This window comes from Sminthopsis crassicaudata, chromosome 1 (genome assembly GCF_048593235.1).
Source record: "Sminthopsis crassicaudata isolate SCR6 chromosome 1, ASM4859323v1, whole genome shotgun sequence".
NCBI classification, from domain to species: Eukaryota; Metazoa; Chordata; class Mammalia; order Dasyuromorphia; family Dasyuridae; genus Sminthopsis; species Sminthopsis crassicaudata.
The window spans coordinates 701,556,801-701,582,354 of record NC_133617.1 but is presented as its reverse complement, the minus strand read 5'-3'; the positions used below and the strand labels follow the sequence as shown (position 1 = coordinate 701,582,354).

At 37.1% G+C, this 25,554-nt stretch overlaps 1 protein-coding gene across 6 annotated transcripts in view; it reads right to left on the bottom strand.

The window, feature by feature from the left end:
• Positions 1–25,554, bottom strand: part of NR2C2 (nuclear receptor subfamily 2 group C member 2) — a 115,709-nt gene that overhangs the window by 23,111 nt on the left and 67,044 nt on the right. For 3 of the 6 annotated variants that reach the window (XM_074283836.1, XM_074283832.1, XM_074283833.1), the window contains 4 exons: positions 20,234–20,344; positions 11,574–11,774; positions 9,070–9,172; positions 6,170–6,349 (listed from right to left, as the gene is read on the bottom strand). In XM_074283836.1, coding sequence (XP_074139937.1) covers positions 6,170–6,349; positions 9,070–9,172; positions 11,574–11,774; positions 20,234–20,305 — 556 coding nt within the window. In that variant the 5' untranslated portion in view covers positions 20,306–20,344. Of the gene's footprint in view, positions 1–6,169; positions 6,350–9,069; positions 9,173–11,573; positions 11,775–20,233; positions 20,345–22,072; positions 22,092–25,554 lie in introns of those variants that run through there. The other 3 variants (XM_074283835.1, XM_074283837.1, XM_074283834.1) reach the window with 2 other exon arrangements.

Below are 25,554 nucleotides of genomic sequence, written 5' to 3'. Positions count from 1 at the left end.
CTTGGATAATGGAGCATGTGAGACTAATTGCCAATTGGACGTTTCTCTATTAGTTTGAAGGTTGACCCTCTTCAGCTGTTCTGTGCTGACTTGATTGGTGGGACAAAGAGAGGGAAGTGACTTGTGTGGGGAGAGTAGGAGGAGGAAATTGAGGCATTCTGTCTCATGGCAGTTGAGAGAGGAAGGTGGTATGGAGATTACTAGATCTAATCCCCTGACAGTGACCTCAAGAGACCAAGAATAAAGACTTTTTGGTGATCCTGACTCTGGCTGATTTCTGGGAAGAAAGAGTTCCAACAGGGATGGGTCCAGGATCTCCATGACCTCACCTCTTCATCTCCATTTCAGAAGTGACTCTGCTAGTCTTACTCCACCCCCTAGTCCCTCCTACAATTCTCTGTACACACCAAATGATTGGGCCAGCACAGGATAGTGGGAAGGGCGATTTTCCAAGCATATTCTTATAGTGTATGTCCAATGGGTAATTAGCCTTAAGTGCTCTATTGTCCGACCTCAGTGCACTAACTCAAGAGTTCTAGCTCTTTACAGGCTGCCACAAACATTTTTGCACATACGGGTCCCTTTCCCTCCTTTAAGATCTCTTTGGGATATAAGCCCAGTGGAAACACTGCTGGATCAAAGGGTATGCGCAGTTTGACAACTTTGAGTATAGTTCCAAATTGCTCTCCAGAATGGTTGGATCCGTTCACAACTCCACCAACAATGCATAAGTGTCCCAGTTTTCCCACATCCCCTCCAAATTCATCATTATCTTTTCTTGTCATCTTAGCCAATCTGACAGGTATGTAGTGGTATCTCAGAGTTGTCTTAATTTGCATTTCTCTGATCAATAATGATTAGGAACACCTTTTCATATGGGTAGAAACAGTTTCAATTTCATCATCTGAAAATTGTCTGTTCATATCCTTTCACCATTTATCAATTGGAGAATGGCTTGATTTCTTATAAATTTGAGTCAATTCTCCATATATTTTGGAAATGAGGCCTTTATCAGAACCTTTAACTGTAAAAATGTTTTTCCAATTTATTGCTTCCCTTCTAATCTTGTTTGCATTAGTTTTGTTTGTACAAAAAGCTTTTTAACTTGATATAACCAAAATTTTCTATTTTGTGATCAATAATGATCTCTAGTTCTTCTTTGGTCACAAATTCCTTCCTCCTCCACAAATCTAAGAGGTAAACTATCCTATGTTCTTCTAATTTATTTATAATCTCATTCTTTATGCCTAGATCATGAACCCATTTTGATCTTATCTTGTATGGTGTTAAATGTGGGTCAATGTCAAGTTTCTGCCATACTAATTTCCAATTTTCCCAGAAGTTTTTGTCAAATAGTGCATTCTTATACCAAAAGTTGGGGTCTTTGGGTTTGTCAAACTCTAGATCGCTGTAATTATTGACTATTTTGTCCTTTGGACCTAACCTATTCCACTGATCAACTAGTCTATTTCTTAGCCAATAACAAATGGTTTTGGTGACTGCTGCTTTATAATATACAGCTAGGCCACCTTCATTTGATTTTTTTTTTTTTGTTTCCTTGAAATTCTTGACCTTTTCTTCTTCCAAATGAATTTTATTGTTATTTTTTCTAGGTCATTAAAATAGTTTCTTGGGAGTCTGATTGGTATAGCACTAAATAAATAGATTAGTTTAATATTGTCATCTTTATTATATTTGCTTGACCTATCCAAGAGCTCTTAATATTTTCCCAATTGTTTAGATCTGACTTTATTTGTGTGGAAAGTGTTTTGTAATTTTGCTCATATAGTTCCTGACTTTCCCTTGGCAGATAGATTCCCAAATATTTTATACTATCGACAGTTATTTTCTCTCTTTGTATCTCTTGCTGTTGGACTTTATTAGTGATGTATAAAAATGCTGATGATTTATATGGATTTATTTTGTATCCTGCAACTTTGCTAAAATTGTGGATTATTTCTAATAGCTCTTTAGTAGAATCTCTTGGATTCTCTAAGTATTACATCATATCATCTGCAAAGAGTGATGATTTGATTTCCTCATTACTTACTCTAATTCCTTTAATCTCTTTTTCATCTCTTATTGCCAAAACTTGTGATAGTGGGCAAACTTGTTTCACTACTGATATTATTGGGAATAGTTCCAGTTTATCCCCATTACATATGATGCTTACTGATGGTTTTAAATAGATGCTACTGACTATTTAAAGGAAAAGTCCATTTATTCCTATAATCTCTAGTGTTTTTAATAGCAATGGTTGTTGGATTTTATCAAATGCTTTTTTTGCATCTATCGAGATGATTTTATGGTTTTTGTTAATTTGGTTATTGATATAGTCAATTATGTTAATAGTTTTCCTAATAATGAACCAGCCCTGCATTCCTGGTATAAATCCTACTTGGTCATGTTGTATTATCCTGGGGATGATTTTCTGTAATGATTTTGCTAATATTTTACTTAAGATTTTTGCACCAATGTTCATTAGGGAGATTGGTCTATAGTTTTCTTTCTCAGTTTTCGATCTACCTGGTTTAGGTATCAGTACCATATCTGTGTCATAAAAGGAATTTGGTAGGACTCCTTCATTCCTTATTTTTTCTAATAGTTTATATAGCATTGGAGTTAATTATTCTTTAAATGTTTGGTAGAATTCACATGTAAATCCATCCGGTACTGAGGATTTTTTTCTTAGGGAGCTGATTAATAGCTTGTTTTATTTCTTTTTCTAAAATGGGACTATTTAGCCAATTTACTTCTTCCAATGTTAATCTGGGCAACCTATGTTTTTGAAGGTATTCATCCATTTCATTTAAGTTATCAAATTTATTGGCATAAAGTTGGGCAAAGTAACTCCTAATTATTGCTCTAATTTCCTCTTCATTGGTGGAAAGGTCTCCCTTTTCATTTTTAAGACTAACAATTTGATTTTCCTCTTTCCTTTTTCTAACCAAATTTACCAAGGGTTTATTTATTTTGTTAGTTTTTTCATAGAACCAACTCTTAATTTTATTTAATTCAATAGTTTTTTTTATTTTCAATTTTATTAATCTCTCCTTTTATTTTTAGAATTTCAAGTTTAGTATTTGATTGGGAGTTTTTAATTTGCTCTTTTTCTAGCTTTTTTAGTTGCAAGCCTAATTCATTGATTTTCTCTTTCTCTATTTTTTTCAAGTAAGCCTCTAGAGATATAAAATTTCCCCTTATTACCACTTTGGCTGCATCCCACACATTTTGGTATTATGTCTCATTATTGTCATTCTCTTGGGTTAAATTATTAACCTAAATTGTATCTATGATTTGCTGTTTTACTCATTCATTCTTTAGGATGAGATTATTTAGTTTCCAATTACTTTTTAGTCTATTTACCCCTAGCTTTTATTGAATATAATTTTTATTACATCTTGATCTGAAAAGGATGCATTTAATATTTCTGCCTTTCTACATTTGAATTTGAGGTCTTTATGTCCTAATATATGGTCAATTTTTGTATAGGTTCCATGAACTTCTGAGAAGAAAGTGTATTCTTTTCTGTCTCCATTTAGTTTTCTCCAAAGATCTATCATACTTATTTTTTTCTAGTGTTCTATTTACCTCTTCTTTCTTAATTATTTTGTGGTTTGATTTCTTAGAGTGCAAGGTTGAGATCTCTCAGGATTATAGTTTTGTTATCTATTTCTTATTGCAGCTCTCTTAACTTCTTTCTTTAGGAATTTATATGCTATATCACTTGGTGCGTATATGTTTAGTATTGATGTTGCTTCATTATTATCTATACTGTCCTTTAGCAAGATATAGTGCCCTTCTTTATCTCTTTTAATTAGATCAATTTTGGCTTTTGCTTGAACTGAGATCAGGATGACTACCCCTGCTTTTTTGACTTCACCTGAAGCATAGTAGATTCTGCTCCAGTCTTTTATCTTTATTCTCTATGCTTCAAGTAAACATGTGTTTAAAGAAAATATCAAAACTAAAGAAAAAGTACCCAGGGAGAGTGTATTCCAAACACCTAATCATTACGAAGAATCCAGTTACTAGCAACAAGATTACATGAAGATCAATTCTGATGGCGTGGCTCTTCAACACCAAGATGATTCAAGCTGTTCCAATGAATTTGTGATGGCAAGAGCTGTCTGCACCCAGAAAGAGAACTGTGAGTGTGTGGATCACAACACAGTGGTATTTTTTTTTTATTAAAGCTTTTTATTTTCAAAACATATGTATGGATAATTTTTTAACATTGACCCTTACAAAACTTTGTATTCCAAATTTTCCCTTCCCTTGGATGGAAAGTAATACAATATATGTAAAACATGTTTAAAAAATGTGTAAAATCAAATATATGTATACATATTTATATAATTACTTTGCTACATAAGAAAAATCAGATCAAAAAGGGAAAAAAATGAAAAAGAAAAAAAATGCAAGCAAACAACAACAAAAATAGTGAAACTGCTATGTTGTGATCCATACTAAGTTCCCACAGTCCTCTCTCTGGTGCAGATGACTCTCTTCATCATAAGATCACCGGAACTAGTCTGAATCATCTCATTGTTGAAGAGAGTCACATCCATCAGATTTGATCATTCTATAATCTTCTTGTTGCCATATATAATGATCTCTTGATTCTGCTCATTTCACTTAGCATCAGTTTTTTTTTTTTTAGCTCTCTCCATGCCTTTCTAAAATCATCCTGCTAATCGTTTCTTATAGAAAATAATATTCCATAACATTCATATACCAATGATGATATTTTTCAAAACGAAAAGAATAAGAAAAGAAGCCAGATAATGTATTACTAAGATTGTATCCTAAGTTTGCTGCTACATCTGTTATTTGGAATGTGTTAACTCTGGCCACTGCTGTTGCTGCTGCAAAGTAATAACGACTAACTTAAAGGTGACACTTAGGTGATCTGGGCCAGGTCCCTGCTTCATCTTTCAATTGGTCATCTCTTAGGAATGCCTTCAATGGGCAACCTTCAGGTTGGTACCTCTCCAGGTACTCACGTTCATTCTCCTGAGTTTATGTGCCATTAACCAGCTTTCCCAGAAGACTATATAGGAAAAGGTGAAAGCGAGCCCATTAAGTAGTTAAGTCTATGGAGTGATCATATGCAAAATGATTACTAAATATATTAATATTTATAATATATAATATAATATATTACTATAAAATAAATTACTAAATGAACTTAAAAAAAAATTTCTGGTCCTATGTATAATATACCAAGTATTAGTACAGAGATGGTGACTGGTTTCTTTGTTAATCATTTCTGAATTTGCCTAGTTAAATTTAAAAAAGTTCATCATCAGGATGACTGTTGGCTGACTTTTTTCGACTGTAATAAGAAAACACAGATCATTCAATTATTTTGGTTCACTGTTGGAGAACTTACCTGGAAGCATGAAAGTTTCTTCCCTGAACAACTCCAGAATAAGTTAGCCCTACACAGCTGCCCCTCTTTTACATATAATTCATATAACTTGTTGTTTCCACTGGACTAGAACCAAAGACTACATTTCACATAATTATAACTCTGAATAGTACGAATTCAAATACATGTGACTATCCTGCAGTTTCATTACGTACATAACTCAGGACTTAGATGTAGTAGAAACCCACCTCCTTTTTTCATGGATGAAAAGTATACTTTTGCACTGCTTAAAAAAGAACACAAAAGATGTTGATATGCACTCAAACTGTCAATGTATCTCTTTCTTCCCATATTTAGAGAAAAGCACTGATGAATAACTCACTACAGAGATTTAACATTTTTCTAAAAGACTGATAAGCCCACAGCATGAATGTTATGCAAGACTACTTGAATAGAATCAATCTTCATTATCGCTAGTCTTAGTTCTTAAAGAATAAGAAATAATGTCTAAAACAGAATTTCTTTTGTTAAATCTCCCTAAAGAAACTAGGGTAGTGTCCTATCTATAATGAGTGCTACATACGATTACTCATTGATTCAGTGCTTCAACTACCAAGTTAATTTTTAAAAATACCTACTGCTTTAACTACCAAATATATACTGAAAGTAAAATGAAGTGGCTGCTGTTTTTTTCCCCCCAGAATGTTTTAAAAGTTTTCATTTTCTGAATAGGACCATACTAATTTTTTCTTGCAGCAAGTATACCATTAATTTTTAGTGCTACTCATTACTCACATTCCATTTTCATTCCCATCTCTAAGCACTTTTTAAGTCTACAAAATTGGCAGCGATTCCGATGATGTTTATTGATGATACAGTCTTGGTTGCTTCGGCAACTGTAAGTCAAATTCTTCCTTACACTTCTTTTAAAGAAACCTTTGCAGCCTTCACAACTGACAGCCCCATAGTGACGGCCTAGAGAGAAAAAAAACGAATGAGAGTTCACTGAAAGAAAGTTAAGTTCCACCCCCACACCCAATAATATTTCTATGTTAGGCTTTGAAGAGCCCCACAGTTAAATCATTTAAAACATAATTTCCAACAATGAAGGAGAGAAGTTTATTAGTTTCAGACTATGTCTTTGATCACAAATGCATATAACTTTTCTTGGAAGAAGTAGAATGCTAGATAAGGACATGATGTCACCAAAGACTTTTTGACAAGTGTTATGGCTAAGTGGCCCCCTTTTGTTCTGGGATTCTGAGGAAGACAGAGTTGCTGGGGTTCTGGTCATCCTAGAATACAATTATGAAATGCAATTCAACATCCCAATCTTTCCCCCCCCCCACTTCCTTCCTTAGTTCCCATCCCCAAGTTTCCTTCTATAATTCATCCTGCATATCTGTCCATGGGCTGCTTTTCCTGATCCCTCACTGTTTTTTGAATGAGATACAAATTTCTTGGACTAGCAGTCAAGACCCTTCTTAATCTTTCCCACTTTATTTCACATTACTCTTTCTGCCCCACTCCACCCCCAGTGCTTTTGTTACTTGATATTCTCTCCCCATCTCATCCTGCCACCATCGAACCCTGTGTCTTTGCTCATGCCACTGGTCACACTACACTCACTATTGTCCCATTCCTTTCCTTTTTTTTTTTTTTTTTTTTTTTGCTGAGGCAGTTGGGGTTAAGTGATTTGTCCAGGATCACACAGTTAGAAAGTGTTAAGTGTTTGAAGCCGCATTTGAACTCAGGTCCTCCTGACTTCAGGATTGGTGCTCTAATCCACTGTGCCACCTGGCTGCCCCATCCTATTCCTTTCTTCCAGACTCATCATCTCTTCCATGAAGGCCTTTTCTGAACCCTTGGGCTATATGGAATCTCATACCCCAGCCCTACTTTCCCAAATCTCTCACCATCATTTCTGGGTACCTCAGATACACTTACTAAAATGGGCCTTGTAAGGTTCTTCGTGTATCTTAAACCCTGACTGGAACTGTGAACTTCCTGAGGGCAGGAAGGGTACATTTTTATGTACCCAAGGTCTGTCTAAAATTGTATATAGCACATAGTAGATATTTTGGTACTTTTTCTGAGTGAATTTTTATACTTCAGTAATATGTGAAAGTACCATTAATACCTTACATTGAGTTTTTTTGCTCTTGTATAAGACCAAAAAGAGAACTGTGAAGATTGGAAACTTCTGATCATTTCAAACTTCTTGCTATGCCACTTTTTCCCTTTTACATGAAGACACCACAAATTTTATGTTGTGCCTTGAGTTGTTTTCTTTTTCTAACTTTTAAATCTAAAAATATATTCACAACTTTTGAGAAATTAATATCACTCCTTCAAAAAATTTTGTAATATGGACAAAATGCCAAGAAAAATTAGACAGGAGCCAAAGCTGAAACAAAAACATTTGCTTGACATATACAAATTTTAAAAAGCCTATTATAGGCAGTATAAAAGTAGATTACATTTAAAATATTTAAAATGAGATAGCTATAAATTAAATTATGGCAAGACTGTTAAGAATAACTATAACATTCACTTTAGTGAATTTTCTTTATACATATATTCAATGTCTGGTTTTGTAAGATAAAAAATGAATTTGCAAATACCCTTGCTTATTATACAAATTAAAATATTTTTAAAAGCCACATGATTTGTAAAAATACAGAAAGAACTTACATCTCTACTTGTATCTTGATCTTCCTAGGGTGCTGAGGAAGTACACTGCCATTGTTGTTAGAAAAAAACTACTAAGAAAACTAGACAACAATTTGGGGACTGAAATTATACTTGATCCCCAGCAAAACCAAGAAGTGCAATCGAATTTAGGGACATTTTGCTCCCTTGGCCTTTATTCATAGCCTTGAATTGTTTTCCCAGAAGCAAGGATGGATTTGCATTTATCTATCCACATTCTCTCATCTAGTCTTCCTTAAGAACAATAGCATACAACAGTGAGCTTACTGGGCAGAGTTCAGGGCATGGTCTGTGGAAATGAAACAGAGTGAGGTTAAGTGGCACCGTGTTCTAACCACTGATAAAACTGGTCCTAGATCCTAATGTAACTAACATATGTGTGTTTGATAATCACAAAAGAAATATGGAATTGCTACTACTAGAAGCAGTATCAGAAATTAGGCAAGTCACCCAACAGTGGCAAACACTGTGGCTGTGTTCACTCGGTGTTTTGGGGATTGAAAAGAAACAAGGACAGGTCAAGCACTCTTAAAAATGGCTCTGACGTTAATATCTATTTTCTATAAAGTAGACTCAGGCAGGGCTGTGTGCATAAGTGATCTGGAAAAAGGAATAAGATGTTTTCTGGGTCACAGGAACACATATTACTAGCTTGCCAGGTTTCTAAGTGATGGCAAAAGACAAATCAAAGAGAGGCTAAGTCCAGGAGGTGAGTCTGGGCCCTATTCTTGTCTGAGTGATAGTGCCAGAGAACCAATCCCTGCATCCACATGGGCATAAGAGCTGGCTCATCACAACTGGTTTGTCTACCTCCCTTTCACTTTCTCAGGGTCTGCAGTAACTAGGAAAGTTGACTTTGTATTTCAAAATACAAAATGAGAAGTTTCCTAGTTTCTTTCTCTGAACTCTTACCAAAATTTGGCTCATTAGCTTTTTTTTTTTTGCAAGTTTTCCTACAAAGTCCTTATTTTCAGTATATTTACCTGATGCTTTGTCTCCGCACACCACACAATATTCTACCACCTGAGGCCGCTGGACATCTGCTTTTCCCAATAAGCGCTCAACAGAAGCAGAATCGGTTACAATCTAAGAAGAAGTTTGGAAACAGTTAAGTTGTTGATTAACAACTGAATCACCTAGCATATAGGACTATTTAACCACAAAGTCCTAATCCTGTGTGTCTAAACAAGGGGCAGTCGATATGAATGGCTTTAGAGGTTTAATTTTATACTGTTTCCTCTGACCAGTCATCAATAAGAATGGGCAGAAAAGGAATATATGCACACCATCTTTCTAACTGTTTCTGTCTGACAAGGTCGCTGCAGTCACCAAAGGCACACACTTGTAAGATGAGGGTCCATAGAGTGGAATGGAAACCTGGTCTACATGAGGGCCAGAACCTGGCGGCTACCAAGATCATCCACATGAGAGACACTTGCCAAGTACTCCTGATAGCTTTCCTTCTTTTACTGTATAATATCTTATTAGTGTGCAAATAAATACACTTCACAAAATACTGAGAATTCTCTCATCGATAAATTCATGGAAATGAAATGCCTCCAGGAGTCACTTGACAATAACAACAATAGTACCTTATATTTTTCTATGATGCTTGTAGATCATAAGAGTGTCTTCCCTTGATTAACAGTGTGACCTGGATAGCACAAACATCAGTACTCTTTTTGAATACCAGGAGACCATGACATGAAGTGTTATGGTTACCCAGTCCCACAGATTACAAGTGCTGTAACTCAGGTCTTCCAATTGCATCCATTGCGTCCTTCTAGGGTGTGATGCTGTGTCCAGTAAACATTTCTACCACTCATGCTTTCTGGATGATAACTGCATGGAAAACCTCCGTGACAAAATCCTAGGCAAGCAGTGGCCTTCTGGCAGGCAACCCTACAGATGTGATTACAGGTTACATGGCAAGTTCAGTACTCTTTTTTTGAGGAGCCACATTACTTCTAAAACCTGCTATCTTTGGCTTTCTTTTTAAATGCACCAATAATATATGCAATCAACTCACTGTATTGACAGGATAATGCAAAAAGGGATCATGTCATACCCTTGATTGTGGCTACTGTTAATGCTGACAGTACATACATTTAAAAAATCACTAATAATTCATTTGGGGGGAGTGAGATTTATAAAAAAAACCAAATCATCAAAACTATATAAGCAAATAATTTAGTAAGACAAAAATAGCTGATGGATTTCCAATGAAGTGAAAATTCTCTGAAAAAGAAAGAAAAAGATTAACTAATTTTCTAAAAGTGAATCTGAAGTAGATATTTTACAGCTTTGAACTCTGGTTCATCCTAATATGTCATTCCTACTTTTTCTCTTAGTGCTTACTAAAACCAGAAATGGTCTATAGAGACTTATGCTGGTTCTGACCTCAGGAGCTCTATGGTATACTTCATGGCTAGGGGTGATGGAAGTTTCTGAATGTTGGGGGTTTTTTTTTTGGAAATCTCCATATTCTGGTGTTAGATCATGGGGGGAAATGAAACAGTTGTCCTATTTCCTGTAATCTAGGTCCTTGAGGGGAGGGGGTTCTTTTTTTGTCTTTATTAAGCCTAATCCAGAGCACAGTGCCTTACACAGAACAGATTCACAACATGCATGTGCTATTGAAATGACTTCTGGCCCAACTCTATTGACAGTTTTCTTTCCCCTAACATTTCCACAGAAGTCTTTCTTCTGCCTCTGCCTACAGATGCTTTGAAGCTTCCAAATACTGAATTGCCTAAGTAAGTCTAATAAAGAACTAGGTGGTAAAGACCTAATGGCTTTTGGGCTACATGATCTTTCAGGACCCCTCAGCCTATAAAACGTACGAATGTACACCCACTCTCTAGTAGTGCTCAAATGGAACGGTACAGAGATAAGCAAGCATGCCAAGTACTGGGATACATGGTAAAGGAGGCTGGGCAAAATCCACTATGTGGACATTCAGCAGATTTGGAATCAGAGGCCCTGGGACTTGCCACCTTTGTGAGCTTAAGTATGTCACCAACACAATTGACTCATCAGGTATATACAATTGGGGAAAGGCTAAGACCAAAGCCTCCCTCAAGCTTCAAAACTATAATCCTATGCTTTTAGACTGAAAGTGAAAATTAAGACTGAAACACAGGATTGAAACTAGCAGAAAGCAAAGAGTCAGTGGTGGAAATCAAGATGGAAGTGTGATTAAGTGAGGAGAGCTGAAATAAATAGAAGGCATCTACAGATAGAACATGCAGCAGACAAGAGGACTTGGAAATGAAGCTAGTCTATTTCTGGCAAGAAGGTTTAAAATATATTTCAGCTAAGGTAGGAGCTAGTGACTGGCTGGAGCTCAAGGCCTGGGGCGCTAAGGGCTGCTGCAGGACAGTAACTTGCTAGGCCTGTCCCTAGTCCTACTAGAAGGGGTCAGCCCGAAGCCCTCGTCTAATGTCTGCTCACATGATACACCCTGGTTCCTGCTGACTGTGCTTACTTGGATTCTGCCTGGAACCAGGTTGTCCGTGGTGGTGAAAATAAGCTGCTTGGCACTGGATGTCTCAGGTGATGCCAATATCACCTTTCCTGTTCCAGTTCCATCTGGACTGGTCAAGATAAATTGCTGTTTCGGGGATACGGAGGAGTCCACTGCAGTCACTATCTGGATTTTCTGTCCTGTTTGCTGATCTGTCACAATCTACAAGATAAAATGCAGGAAGGAGGGTTTTGAGAAGCACAAGATGACATTGATATTTCTAAATGCTGCTACAGAAGGGAGATGGGTTTGAAATGAAACAATATAAGTAACTGAGGTTTTGGCTACTACCGTGATGGCAATAATAACTTACCATATAAAAATGTAGAATGCTTTAGAGTTGTCAGAGCAGTTTAGCTCACATTACCCTAGCTGATCATCATAACATCCCTGGAGGCCAACAATATTTTCTCTATTTAATAGATGAGGAAACTAAGGCCCAGAGAAATTAAGTGACTAGTATAAACTTAACACCATTGGATTAAGAACTGGATCCCAGGGTAGAGCTCAGGTCCAGTTCTCTCAGTCATGGATGTGGAGATCAGGGTGGCCCAGGAGGAATTAGGAGGACCTCAATTCCAGGTACAACTGGACACTAGTTAACTGGTGGTGTGATCCTGAGGAAGGCACTTCACTTAGCTTGTAGAACAGGAATAATGGATACTGGCACAACCCACTTTCTAGGGCTGCAATCATAGTAGGATTGGAAAGTGTATAATGACACAGAAATGGAAATTATTATTGTATTACTATGTTTCTCAAGTGAGAACAGAATTATACATATATATATATATATATATATATATATATACACACATATATACAGAGACAAGCATCTATGTGTGTGTGTGTATACACACACACACACACACACACACACACACACACATCTTTTAAAAGGGACCATTTTCCTTGAATACAGATTAAATAGTTCCAAATGTGATCTAAAATAATAAGTGTTAATATAAAATATGTGACTAGTAAATGGCCCCAGAATCTCTGTATGGACAGTCCTAGCAGTCTTATAGGTCAAAAACAAAGAGAATTTGAGGGAAGAGGGAAAAAACCAAAAATTTTTGGTTTTGTCTTGAAATAATACTTGTTATAAATACCGTCCCCCCCCCCAAAAAAAATCCAGAAGATAAATGTATAACAAGGACATTTTAAGATATTTCTGCTTATAAAGTTATAAAATGTTTAATTGGAAATGTTCAAGCTGAAGCTGCTGACCTCTTACCAGATATTTTTGCTTGGAATGGAAGGTGAACTAGATGACCTTTTAGAGATTTCTCCCATCTCTGTGCTTCTATTACTCTCTCTTTTTTTTTTTTAAATAAATACATACACAGATAGTTATAAATTTTTCCTAAAGTAATTTCCCTGTTAAGAAATTCAAAATAGGGTATAATTTTGTGACAAGGATTTTAATGTATAATTAATTATCAGCTTTAGAATACAGTCAAATGTTCACATTTCCACCAATTATGTCTTCTTTCCATGTTTATCACCAAATCCTTAATTTGCTGGGGTCTTTTATTATCCTAAAGCTTAAGAGTTAGAAGGAACTTGGGATCATTTACCTCATCACATGTTTATTAAGCGGGATAGTGCTGGGAAAGAGGTACACAAAAAGGATTCTGGGTAGCTATGTATACTACTCATGGAGAATTAAAAGTTAATTATACTTGGCAAAGGATAGATACATGTAGTGTTTTCTAGATGGATATGACAAGTTATTTCCAAAAACAGTAGCATGATGCAGTAATTTGTTTTACTGAACCATGCATTTTTATTATGAAAAAAAAATTCTTTTTTTTCTTTTCTTTTCAGTAGGAGAGAGGAATTAAGGAGAGAAAAAAAGTAAAATAAAATAAAAGTTACATGAAAAACAAAACAAAATGAAGCCACTGGCAAATGTTATGGGATTTTTGCATGCTTCTTTTGCAAAAAGCACCTTAATATGGAGCCTGAAGTTTTAAGTATACTGTATTGTGTTGACATGTAATTGTTGTGATTTATATGCCAGTCTAAAACTACTTAAGTAACTACTCTCTAAGAATATCTATCATTCATTGTAAATACAAATAAATAAAATTCTATGGTAATGAGTTTGCTAAAATATCACAACTGCTAAGCTTTATCTAAACCTCACTGAAAATTTGAAGGGCTATATGAAGAATAATGAGTTTGTAATCTGAACTCTGTTTTTTCTATTTATTAGCTGTAGAATCTTGGCCAAGTCATTTAATTCCTGTAAATCTCAAAATGGGGACTCTGCCTATTTTACCTAATTCACAAGATTGTCAAGATATAATACCTGTAAGAAAGCTTTGTAAACTAGAAAGCTACACAAATGTAAGACTACTTCTGGGAATCAATCCCCAGCTTCCTCCAAAACCAAGGTTGGGGTCTAGCTCCTGCAGAAGATTATTTTTTATTCTATCAGCACTTCTTTCTTTTAAAATTACTTTCTATAAACTTCATATTTAATTAGCTCTTTTTAGAAGTGTGCAAGTTTCTTGAGAGCAGGCTAGTTTGGCACATTATAATAGTCAGCATAATAAACATTTGTTGAACACATTCATTTCCACAGTGAAAAATCTTTATATATTTACTCTGAAGTTGTAAACAATAAAAACCTGGAGTGGAGTTAAAAAAAAAAAAAAAAGATATTTGACTTCTGGGGTCTTTTCAAGGCTACTCCAAAATCTGGTCCCACCTTTTTAAAATCCAACTTCTTCTGACTACTCCACATTAAGTGCAATTCATCTAGATAAGGGTGGTACCTTTACTATTTCACAATCATAATATATTTACTTCAGTCCTAAAACCATCAGTCAGTTTTCAAGAGGAACAGTGGCCTTCTGTCTTCCTATGTAAATTCTTATCTTTTAAAAGCCAAATAAAATTAAACTTGCCCTGTAAACCCTCTTTGGACAATACTACAGTTCATTAGTTTTCTCTTTGGAACTGCTATGGAATACAATCTGTACGATACAAGTGCATATAATTGCAAACTATATGCTTTGATTCTGATAAAATCTGCCATGGAATACTTTCTACATGCTTTTTGTATTAATCTTTTCTCCAGCAAGAATGACCTCTACAAGGACTGGGAGTGTCAATAAATACTTGTTGGCTGACTGATTTGGGGGGTTTAAGAACAGTAGTGTTAGAATAGGTAAATACTGCCATGCTTATATTTATCATTTCAAATTAAGATTGTCCTAATAAAAAGGTAATTTGCTGATAAAGGATCAAAGTTGATGATTTTGGCAGGAAGTAACAGGGAAAAGAAAGAACAGAATGAGGAAAGAAATCAGGAGCTAATCAGTTCACAGGCTGAGGGAATGACCACAGGGTGGAGAGGATCTATCAAGGTAGTGTCAGACCATGAGGTCTATAAAACAAAAGTTTCCCTGAGAAATGATTCTGACTAAAAAACCTAAAGATATATTAAAACAACAACAACAACAAAAGAACAAACTCCACAATCCAAAACCAAACAATCTCAAGAAATTAAAATCTAGACTGAGGAGAAGAATGGCAGTTTTGAAGTTTACAACGAGAAATCAGACTCTAGTACATTTGAAAGGGATTTTCATTATCCCTAATTCTTCCTCAATCCAATCAAATTCAAGTCATGGAAACCCCTAACTCTTTCATCACTAGACTCACCCTGCAGAGACTGCCAATTCTCTTCAAATGAATTGGTACCAGGCACATAATGACTTTGGGCCCTTCTATATCCCCAATATCACACCTCCATCTCTCTAACTTCGAACTTTGCTACCAGGACCAGGTACAAGAGGACATTCTTTACCTCAATTTCCTAGCCTTAACTCCTGAACGGTTGTGGCCTCCTAGCTGAAAAAGGCCCAGGCTTCCCGCTCCATCCAGGGCCATCTCCAGTCCTGGTCTGTATGGGCCATGAGGAGGAAGGGAGACGCCCATGACACTAATTAAGTCCAATTTATTTGCATATCCCGGCACCCCCTCCCTGCTATCTTTGAGAGGGAATCTGGTGAGTTGCCCTGCTGGAGTAGTGGCCCCTCCGACAGCTCAGAGCACTTCTGGTACCACAGGAGAACATCCTGATTTTAAAGGCATAGGATTCCTGCCCTCCAAATGTGAGGATGAAGAAATAGTTCTTTCAGTAATTATTACTTCACAGAAAAGTAATACACCACAGTAATACACCATGCTTCTCTCTTTTGTAATTGAAGTAGCACTAAAACACAAGTGATTCGTTCTCCTGGTTCCTGCGGCTGTAATTTTCTGAGTCTGGAGCTCGCCACGCCAGCCTCGAGAGCAGGACGATGTCCTCGGTGCGACCAAGTGCTAGAAATAGAGTTAGAAAACAGGGCTCCTGAGGCAGACACATTGCAGCCATGGCTGAGACTTTGTGACCTCATTTTGGATTTTCTTGGCATAGACACGGAAGCGGTTTGCCATTTATTTACAGATGAGGAAACTGAGGTAAGCAGGACTGAGTGAGTTGCACAGGACCACCCCCTAATAAGTAAGTGTTCGTGGCCGAATTTGAACTCAGAACGATGAGTCTGTCAGACACCAGGCCAGGCCCTCTCTGAACTGAGGAGCGCCCCCTAGCGGCCCCAGAAGCAGTCACCCAGGGGCCTCGTTTTCAGGCCAGGACTCCCATTACTCCTCTCCAGGCAGGGGAGCCTCTGAACAGCCAGACGACACTCCAGTCCACCGATCTCCCCCATTCCCATGACCTTCATCTTACAGACCTGACAACGGCAGCTAGCACCTAACACACAGCTTTAAGATCCGCAAAGCCTTTTGCAATATTCATTCATATTTTGCCGACAACCCTGAAGACAGAGGCCATTTTGAGCCACAGAAGAGGGAACACGGGGAGTGCCCGGGTCAGGATGCTAATGGCTGGCCGCGGCGCCTCCGGCTCGGCTGCAGCCTTTCCCAGCGATAGTGTACGCTGTCTCCCGCCTCTGGGCCCACATCCCCCATTCTGCACCTCTCCTTGGGTACGTTCAGCCTGGTCACCTCTTGGCCCACCTCCGCTTTTTGCGGCTCCATTTCTGGGGAGGGGCCCCCAGGGAGCTCGGCTGCCTCTGCTGCAGTCAGGCTCTCTCCCCCCCCCCCCCATCGCTCTCTGAGGTCAGGCGTCTTTCCTCAGTCCTCGTGTTCCGTGCCCTCTCTGACGCCTCTCCCCTTCTGGATCCTTCTTCCCTCTGGGCTCTCTTGGGCTGGCTCCGCGCCCGCCTCTCCGAGGTGCCTGGCGAGGACCACCCTGCTCTGACTCCGGAGAGTCACAGGGTCCGTGCTGGGTCCCGACCCTCCCTCCTCCACCGGGTGCTCTCACCTGCTCCCATAGATGCAGGGATGACATTAGGGTGAGGGTCCTCAGTTCTCCTAATGCAGCCCCAACCTCTCGCAGCCTCTACTTTCACAACTGCAACTTCCTCAGTTACTCAAACCCTCTGGCCAAAACGGAGCTCTGACCTTTCCCCCCTGAGCGCCTCCCCAGTCCCGCCTCGGGCTTGCCGCCTCGGGCTTGCCGCCTCGGGCCATGGGTCACCTCTCTCCCGCTCCACATCCTCTGCTGCCATAACCTGCAGCTTCGGCCTTTCCTTTGCTCTCCCGAGACCTCCCCATCCAGGCTCCGCACTGGATGCTCTCTCGTTCCTGGCTCTAGCCCCCCTGATGAATAAGCTGCAGTGGCTCCCCATCACCTCCAGAAACAAATATAAACCCCTATGCCCTTCCCCCACACCTCATTCGCCACCGTGTCATCTTCCTTCCAGTGATCTGAGGACCAAAGACCCTGCCATCTCCTAACTCGGGACATTTTTGGAGCATCCGGGGCGCACGCAGTGCGCTCTTTTCTGGCCTCCCGAAGATCCCACATGACATCTCACCTGTAGAGGCGGCCTTTCCTAGCACCATTAAAGCCAGCACCTTCCCTCTTCTGATTACTGCCTCTATATCCTTCACAAAGCTTGTTTGTGTGTCCCTTCCCCCATTAAACTGTCATCTCCCTGATAAGCTCACTAGCTTTCTCCTTTCTTTGTATCTCCAGGGCTTAGCACAGGGCCTGGCATATAACAGGCACTTAAAAAATGCCAGCAATTGAGGCAGATGAAGACACGAAGACACTGTGAAAAGAATGTTAGACTTGTGAGTCAGGGGGCTGGAGTTCAAACCCCAGCTGCACAACCCATCCTGTATGGACTTAGGCCTCCACTTAACATTCCTGAACATCCATAGTGAAGCAGGTAGATTACAGGACCAGTGAGACACCTTCCAATGCAGGCAGCCTATGTCTTTGCTCCTACCCCATGACAAAAACCTGAGTTTTTCCCTCTGACCAATAACGGACCCCTTAAGGAACTTTATTAAAGAGAATCAATCAGACTACCAACAACCAGGAAAAATTGTGGGGGTTTTGGTGTTTGTTTGGTGTTTGTTTGTTTTGTTTGTTTTTTTTTTCAAGACAAACATCAACAGTGTATAAAGTTTTATTAATGCTTAATAGACATTCAAATATTATTATTGTAATATTAACACCAAAAGGACACTGAATACACTGCTCAACTATGGACTAGTCTAAAAAGCACAAATGGCAGCTGACCTCACCCTTTCTCACACAGAGCTGCAACCTCTTCCTTTCAAATCCCATTTCTCTTCTTTGTTACAACTCTGTAGCACCAATAAGTTGCTGTGCCCTCTCTGCCAGCCTTGAGAGTACTTATGGGTAGAGGCAAGGCCATTTGGCCTCTGATTTCCCTTCTAGTTCTAAAAGGTCACAATTTTATGATGTGAAGAGAACCACCCTGCTCTCCTTAATTTTAATTTCTCTGGAATAAACAAACCCAGATCCTGAAAAACAACGTTCTATATAGTCTTTAACATCATGGTTGTTCTCCTTCGGTTATGGCCTAGTTTGCCAAAGTCCTTCTTGAAACACGGGCCAGAAATGAACATTATACTTCAGATGCAATCTAGCCAGCAAAGAATACAATAGGACTACTATTTCCCTTAATCTGGAAACCATGTTTTTATTAATTCAGCCCAAGATTATATCAACTTTCTTGGCAAATGAGCCACACTTTTGATTCACATGAAGTTTGTGGTTAACAAAAAACTCCAGTCTTTTTTCATGAATTTCTATCCAGCCATGTTTTCCCGAAACTATATATTTCTGAACTTCACATTCATCCAAGTTAACATTTAACTTATTGGTTTGAGATCATCATTCTACTTTAATGAAAACATTTTAAATTCTGATTCTGTGTTTCAATATATTAACTATTCCTTCTAACTTTGAGGTATCTTAAAATCTGATAAGTATACTGTATATTTAAGCTACTGACAGAAAAATGTCAGAGTCAAGAAGAAACAGAATTCAGTGACATATCACTTGCTATCCCTTTTCAATTTGATATCAGTATAGCTATTTTACTCTGAAAAGTCCACATTATAAAATATTTTTACTTTGTTAGAATTTTGATAAAAACTTCCTCTTTGGAAATAAGTAAAAGGAAACAATTTTTTGTGGCAAGTTTCTCTGATAAAGGTCCCATATCCAAGATATAAAAGGAATGATTTATATTTATAAGACTAACAACCATTCTCAAATAGATAGACAAAAGACATGAACAGTTTTCAGGTGAAGAAATCAAGCTATCCATAACCATAGGGAAAAATGCTCTAAATCATCAATAATTAGAAAAAGGCAAAAAACTACATCTGAGGTTCTATTTTAAAAGCCATGCAAAAATGCTAAAAGCAGAAAATATTAAATGTTGGAAGCTACAAGAAAATAGACACACTACTGGCTCTCAGTCATTTCAGAAAGCAATTTGAAATCATGCCCCAAAGGTCACTAAACTGCTCCTATACTGACCTAGCAATATCACTACTGGGCCTATATCCTAAAAGGTCAAAGAAATAGGAAAAGAACCTACAAATAGTTAAATGTTTATAGCAGCTCTTTTTGTAGTAGCAAAAACATTGGAAATCCTACTGTAGAATTACTAAACAAATTATATTTTATTAATATAATTATTACATTATAATTGAATGTTATTGTGCCATAAAAAATGGTGAAAGTGACAGTTTTAGAGGCAAATGGGAAAGTATCTATGGACTGATGTGGCTGAAGTAAGCCGAAGTAGGAGAATAATTTATACAATGAACACAAACATCATAGAGAAAAATCAACTATGAGAGATTAAAATTCTCATCAATGAAATGATAATACTTGAGTCCTGAAGACTAGAGATAGAGAATCACCTAACTTTGGTCAGAAAGGAGATATAATGCAGAACAAGACATATAATTTTGACCATGGGCAATGTAAAATTTCTTTCTTTTTAAAAAATATTGTTCAATGGGAGGTGGAGGGAAAAGGGATGGGGTATGGAAAGAAAAGATAATAAATGATTCAAAAGTTTAAAATAAAAAAAGACATCTTCCTTACATTTTGAATTATGAGGTTGTTCTGTTCTTGATCACTAAGAATGGAATAATCTGTTCAAATCTTTAGCTTTGGGTTACATCTAGAGAAGATTCTAGTATATAGAGAGCCACTAAAAGGGAAAGATTACCCCAGGCTACAAAAAGAAGTGAATTACCTGAATGCGTTGTGGTGAAGCAACTGAAGAGTCTGTAGAGATTATCTGGATGCGCTGTGAGGGGCTGGTCATTACTGGAGATTCAGAAAGTGATGTCTGCACAGTCTGTACCTGTTAACAACCAAAAAGTCGTTTCACTTTGTGTGAACAGTGAAACAGGAAACTCAAACAAGAAGGATAATACATTTAAAAGGATTTTGTTTTTGACATGAACAGTGTGCCATTTCTCCATCCTCATAAAGGATAGTCCTTTCAGAACAAATATTCATTACACATACAGCAGGAAATATTTAAAGCCCATTCGGATTATGTTGAAAATAAATGCTTGATGATATGATGGTATACTTAGAGAACCCCAAAGACTCTGCTAAAAAGCTATTAGAAATAATTCAAAACTTTAGCAAAGTTGCAGGATACAAAATAAATCCACATAAATTCTCAGCATTTTTATATATTACCAACACAATACAACAGCAAGAGATACAAAGAGAAATTCCATTCAAAATAACGGTCGATAGTATAAAATATTTGGGAATATATCTACAAAGGAAAGTCAGGAATTATATGAGCAAAATTACGAAACACTTGCCACAAAAAATAAAGTCAGATTTAAATAACTGGAAACATTAAAAGTGCTCTTGGATAGGCTGAGCGAATATAATCAAGATGACAATACTTCCTAAACTAATCTATTTATTTAGTGCTATACCAATCAGACTCCCAAGAAACTATTTTAATGACCTAGAAAAAATAACAACAGAATTCATATGGAACAACAAAAGGTCGAGAATTTCAAGGGAAGTAATGAAAAAAAAAAAAAATCAAATGAAGGTGGCCTAGCTGTACCTGATCTAGAACTATATTATAAAGCAGCAGTCACCAAAACCATTTGGTATTGGCTAAGAAATAGACTAACTGATCAGCTAGGCATGGACCCACATTTAACACCACATACTAAGATCAGATCAAAATGGGTCCAAGATTTAGGCATAAAGAACGAGATCATAAATAAATTAGAGGAACATAGGATAGTTTACCTCTCAGACCTGTGGAGGAGAAAGGAATTTGTGACCAAAGGAGAACTAGAAATCATTATTGATCACAAAATAGAAAATTTTGATTACATCAAATTAAAAAGATTTTGTACAAACAAAACTAATGCAAACAAGATTAAAAAGGAAGTAACAAATTGGGAAAACATTTTTACAGTTAAAGGTTCTGATAAAGGCCTCATCTCCAAAATATAAAGAGAATTGACTCTACTTTATAAGAAATCAAGCCATTCTCCAATTGATAAATGGTCAAAGGATATGAACAGACAATTTTCAGATGATGAAATCAAAACTATTTCCACTCATATGAAAGAGTGTTCCAAATCACTATTGATCAGAGAAAGGCATATTAAGACAACTCTGAGATACCACTATACACCTGTCAGATTGGCTAAGATGAGAGGAACAAATAATGATGAATGTTGGAGGGGATGTGGGAAAACTGGGACACTGATGCATTGTTGATGGAGTTGTGAAAGAATCCAATCATTCTGGAGAGCAATCTGGAATTATGCCCAAAAAGTTATCAAACTGTGCATGCCCTTTGATCCAGCAGTGCTACTACTGGGCTTATATCCCAAAGATATACTAAAGAAGGGAAAGGGACCTGTATGTGGCAGGATGTTTGTGGCAGCCCTTTTTGTAGTGGCTAGAAACTGGAAAATGAATGGATGTCCATCAATTGGAGAATGGTTGGGTAAGTTATGGTATGTGAATGTTATGGAATATTATTGTTCTGTAAGAAATGACCAACAGGATGAATACAGAGAAGCTTGGAGAGACTTACATGAACTGATGCTGAGTGAAATGAGCAGAACTAGGAGATCATTATACACTTCAACAATGATACTGTATGAGGATGTATGCTAATGGAAGTAGATATCTTCAACATAGAGAAGAGCTAATCCAATTCCAATTGATCAATGATGAACAGAATCAGCTACACCCAGAAAAGGAACACTGGGAAATGAGTGTAAACTGTTAGCATATTTTGTTTTTCTCCCCAGGTTATTTTTACCTTTCGAATCCAATTCTTCCTTTGCAACAACAACAACAACAATAACAAAATTCGGTTCTGCACATATATATTGTACCTAGGATATAACATATTTAATATGTATGGGAATGCCTGCCATTTAGGGGAGGGGGTGGAGGGAAGGAGGGGAAAAATTCAGAACAGAAGGGAGTACAAGGGATAATGTTGTAAAAAATAACCTATGCATATGTACTGTCAAAAATATAATTATAAAATTAATAAAAAAAAAAGAAAATAAATGCTTATGAATCTCAAACTGGTTAAGACTCAGCACACAGAATTAGAACACAGGTTTGTTACTAAAAAACATGATCTCAAAACAATTCATTGGATTACTTTAAAATTTAGGAATGAGAAACAGAACATTGCCTCTTTCATCTAATATCAGAATAAAGGTAAAGAAATACTTTTTCAGAAATAGTCACCTAATTTTCTCACCAATCTTTGATAGACAAGTAGAGATGGTAGGCTGCTCATTCATCAGAGGTTGCTGATTTGACATGAAAGATGTCAACAGTTTGGTATGGTAAAGTAAATTAGACATTTAAAATACTAAATAGATGCTTGCACACAAATCAAGAGTAGCTCCATGTGGATAAGCTGTGGCAATTAATCACAGAGAAGTCTGGAGGCTTCGTGGAAAACCAATCTACAGATACAGTGCAATCCAGGTGCCAGGTACAGCCAAGACAAAGAGAGCTAAAAGATATATGGGAAGCAGATTATGATCAGTCTGGCTAGATGGTAGCCTCAGAAGGGAAGTGATGTTCAACATGACTGTAAAGTTAAGTTGGAGCCAGCTTGAGCAGGGACTTAAAAGCCAAATAGAACTTCTATTTATATTTAGTCCTAAAGGCAACAGGGCCCTTGGAGTTTATTGAGTAAGATTGTTAGATTTATGCTTTGGGAAAAATCACTATAGCAAACAGGAAGACAATGGATTGGAATGGGGAGGAGAATGGATAGTATTGGACTTGGAGTGAGAAGAGAACAAAGTTCAAATTTTACTCCAGCCCATAGCCTCTGAGTCTCAGTTTCCCCATCTGAAAGATGAAGCTAATAATTTTTGTACTGTCTATAACAATGGGTTTGTTATGGGAATTATGAAATAATCTTTTTAAAGACTTTGTACTTTAAATGTTATATAAACACCTACTATTATTTTTAATGAATATTTGTTTAAATTGATCCCTATGATAATTTTTTACGTGACATCACATTACAATTAGAATTAAAATATAATAATCCTCAATATCTTTCTCTATATATGAATTTTTAAAATTTTGTTAGCTTTATTTCTAATAAGTAATAAAATATGAATATCTTCCTGACAAAACACCTAATAAGCCCTGTTTAAAATTATGATTTTTGAATGAAGCTATTGCTACTTTGCAAATCAATCAGGTAGCTTTTGACTCATATAAAATGCCAAGATGATTCTGAATTATGTGCAAAATTTCTGGTTTAAACTGTCACCTTCACACAATCAGACTTGTAAATCAATAAAGCAGTATTTACGAAGTGCCCATTATGATACTTGAGTAGCTGCTGAGCTAGGGATAAAAATCAAGATTTTCCTAAAAATATTTCAGTTCAATTCAATGAGCACATGCTGGAGACATATAGAGGTGAAGTCTCTGTTTGCAAAGAGCTTACAATTCTGTTGTATGCAACATGAACACAGTTTATTAAATATAATATAAAAAGTAAATAAAAAAACTATGGGGGGAGTATCAGGGTAGGAAAGTTCTAATAATCAAACATTATGAAGAAAGCAGTGTTTGGGGGCTATTTTGAATGCAGCTAGAAATTTCAAATGGGGTGAGGTAAGAAGGCATTCTTAACAGAGTAATATGTCTCTTCAAAGGCAAGGAAGGAGGCACGAGATTGGAACAAGTGGGTCATTCTGGCTAGAATGAAGGCTATGTGAAGGAATGCAATATGAAAAAAGTATGGAAAGATAAGTGGAAGCCACACTGGGAAACAGTTTGTCTTGTCTAAAATGTAAAGTGTCTAAAACTGGTCTGCTGCTATGCCCAAAGGGCTACCAAAATGGGCACAGCTTTTGATCCAGCAGTGTCATTTCTGGGCTTATGTCCCAAAGAGATCATAAAGGAAGGAAAGGGATCCACATGTGCAAAAATCTTTGTGGCAGCCATTTGTGTGGTGGTGATAAACTGGAAAGTGAATGATGCTTATCAGTAGGGAATGGCTGATTAAGTTGTATATTCTACAAGAAATAATCAACAGGATTATTTCAGAGAGGCCTGGAGAAACTGATGCTAAATAAAATGAGCCCAATCAGGAGAACACTTTATACAGTAACAGCAAGATCGTGATCAACTATGATGGACTTAAGTCTTCTCAGAAATACAGTAATGCAAGGCAGACTTGAGATGGAAAATGCCATCCACATCCAGAGAAATAATTATGGAGACTGAATGCTAATCAAAGCATACTATTTTCATCTTTTGTTTTTGTTTTTTCTTTCTTGTGATTTTTCCTCTTTTATTTTAATATTTCTTTCAAAACATGACTGATATTGAAATATGCTTAAAATGATTATATATATACACATATACATATATACATACACACATATGTATACACACACAAAAATATAAACTTGTATCAGATTGCTTGCTGTCTTGGGGAGGGAGATGGAAAGGAAGAAGGAAAAAAAAATTGGAATTCAAAATCTTACAAAAGTAAATGTTGAAAACTCTCTTTACATGTAATTGGAAAAAATAAAATACAATTAAATGGGGGGGGGGAGATAAATTTGTCTCTTGTACACACATTTCTCCCTAAGCCCATTCTTCTTCCAGGTTTCCCTCTTTCTGCCAACTATCCTTCTAGTCACCCACGTTTCTCCCTTAAATTTGTCATGAACATTTCACTCACTCTCAATACCCTCCTGACCTCCTGACAATTGGGTGCAAAATTATATCTATCTCCATGACTTCTCTTTCATCCACTCCCTTGTCTCATATAGCCATTTCAGCTGGACTATTACAATAACTTCCTAATGAGACCTCAAGCCCCTTTGTCTTCTAATCCATCTTCCAAAGTAATATCTCTAAAGCATAGATCACTCAACTGCTCAAAAAGCTTCAGTGGACTCCTATTGCCTTTAGAAAAAAATATACCCTATCATTTGTTTGTTTTTGTTGTTGTTGTGTTTTTTTTCTGAGACTGGGGTTAAGTGACTTGCCCAGGGTCACACAGCTAGG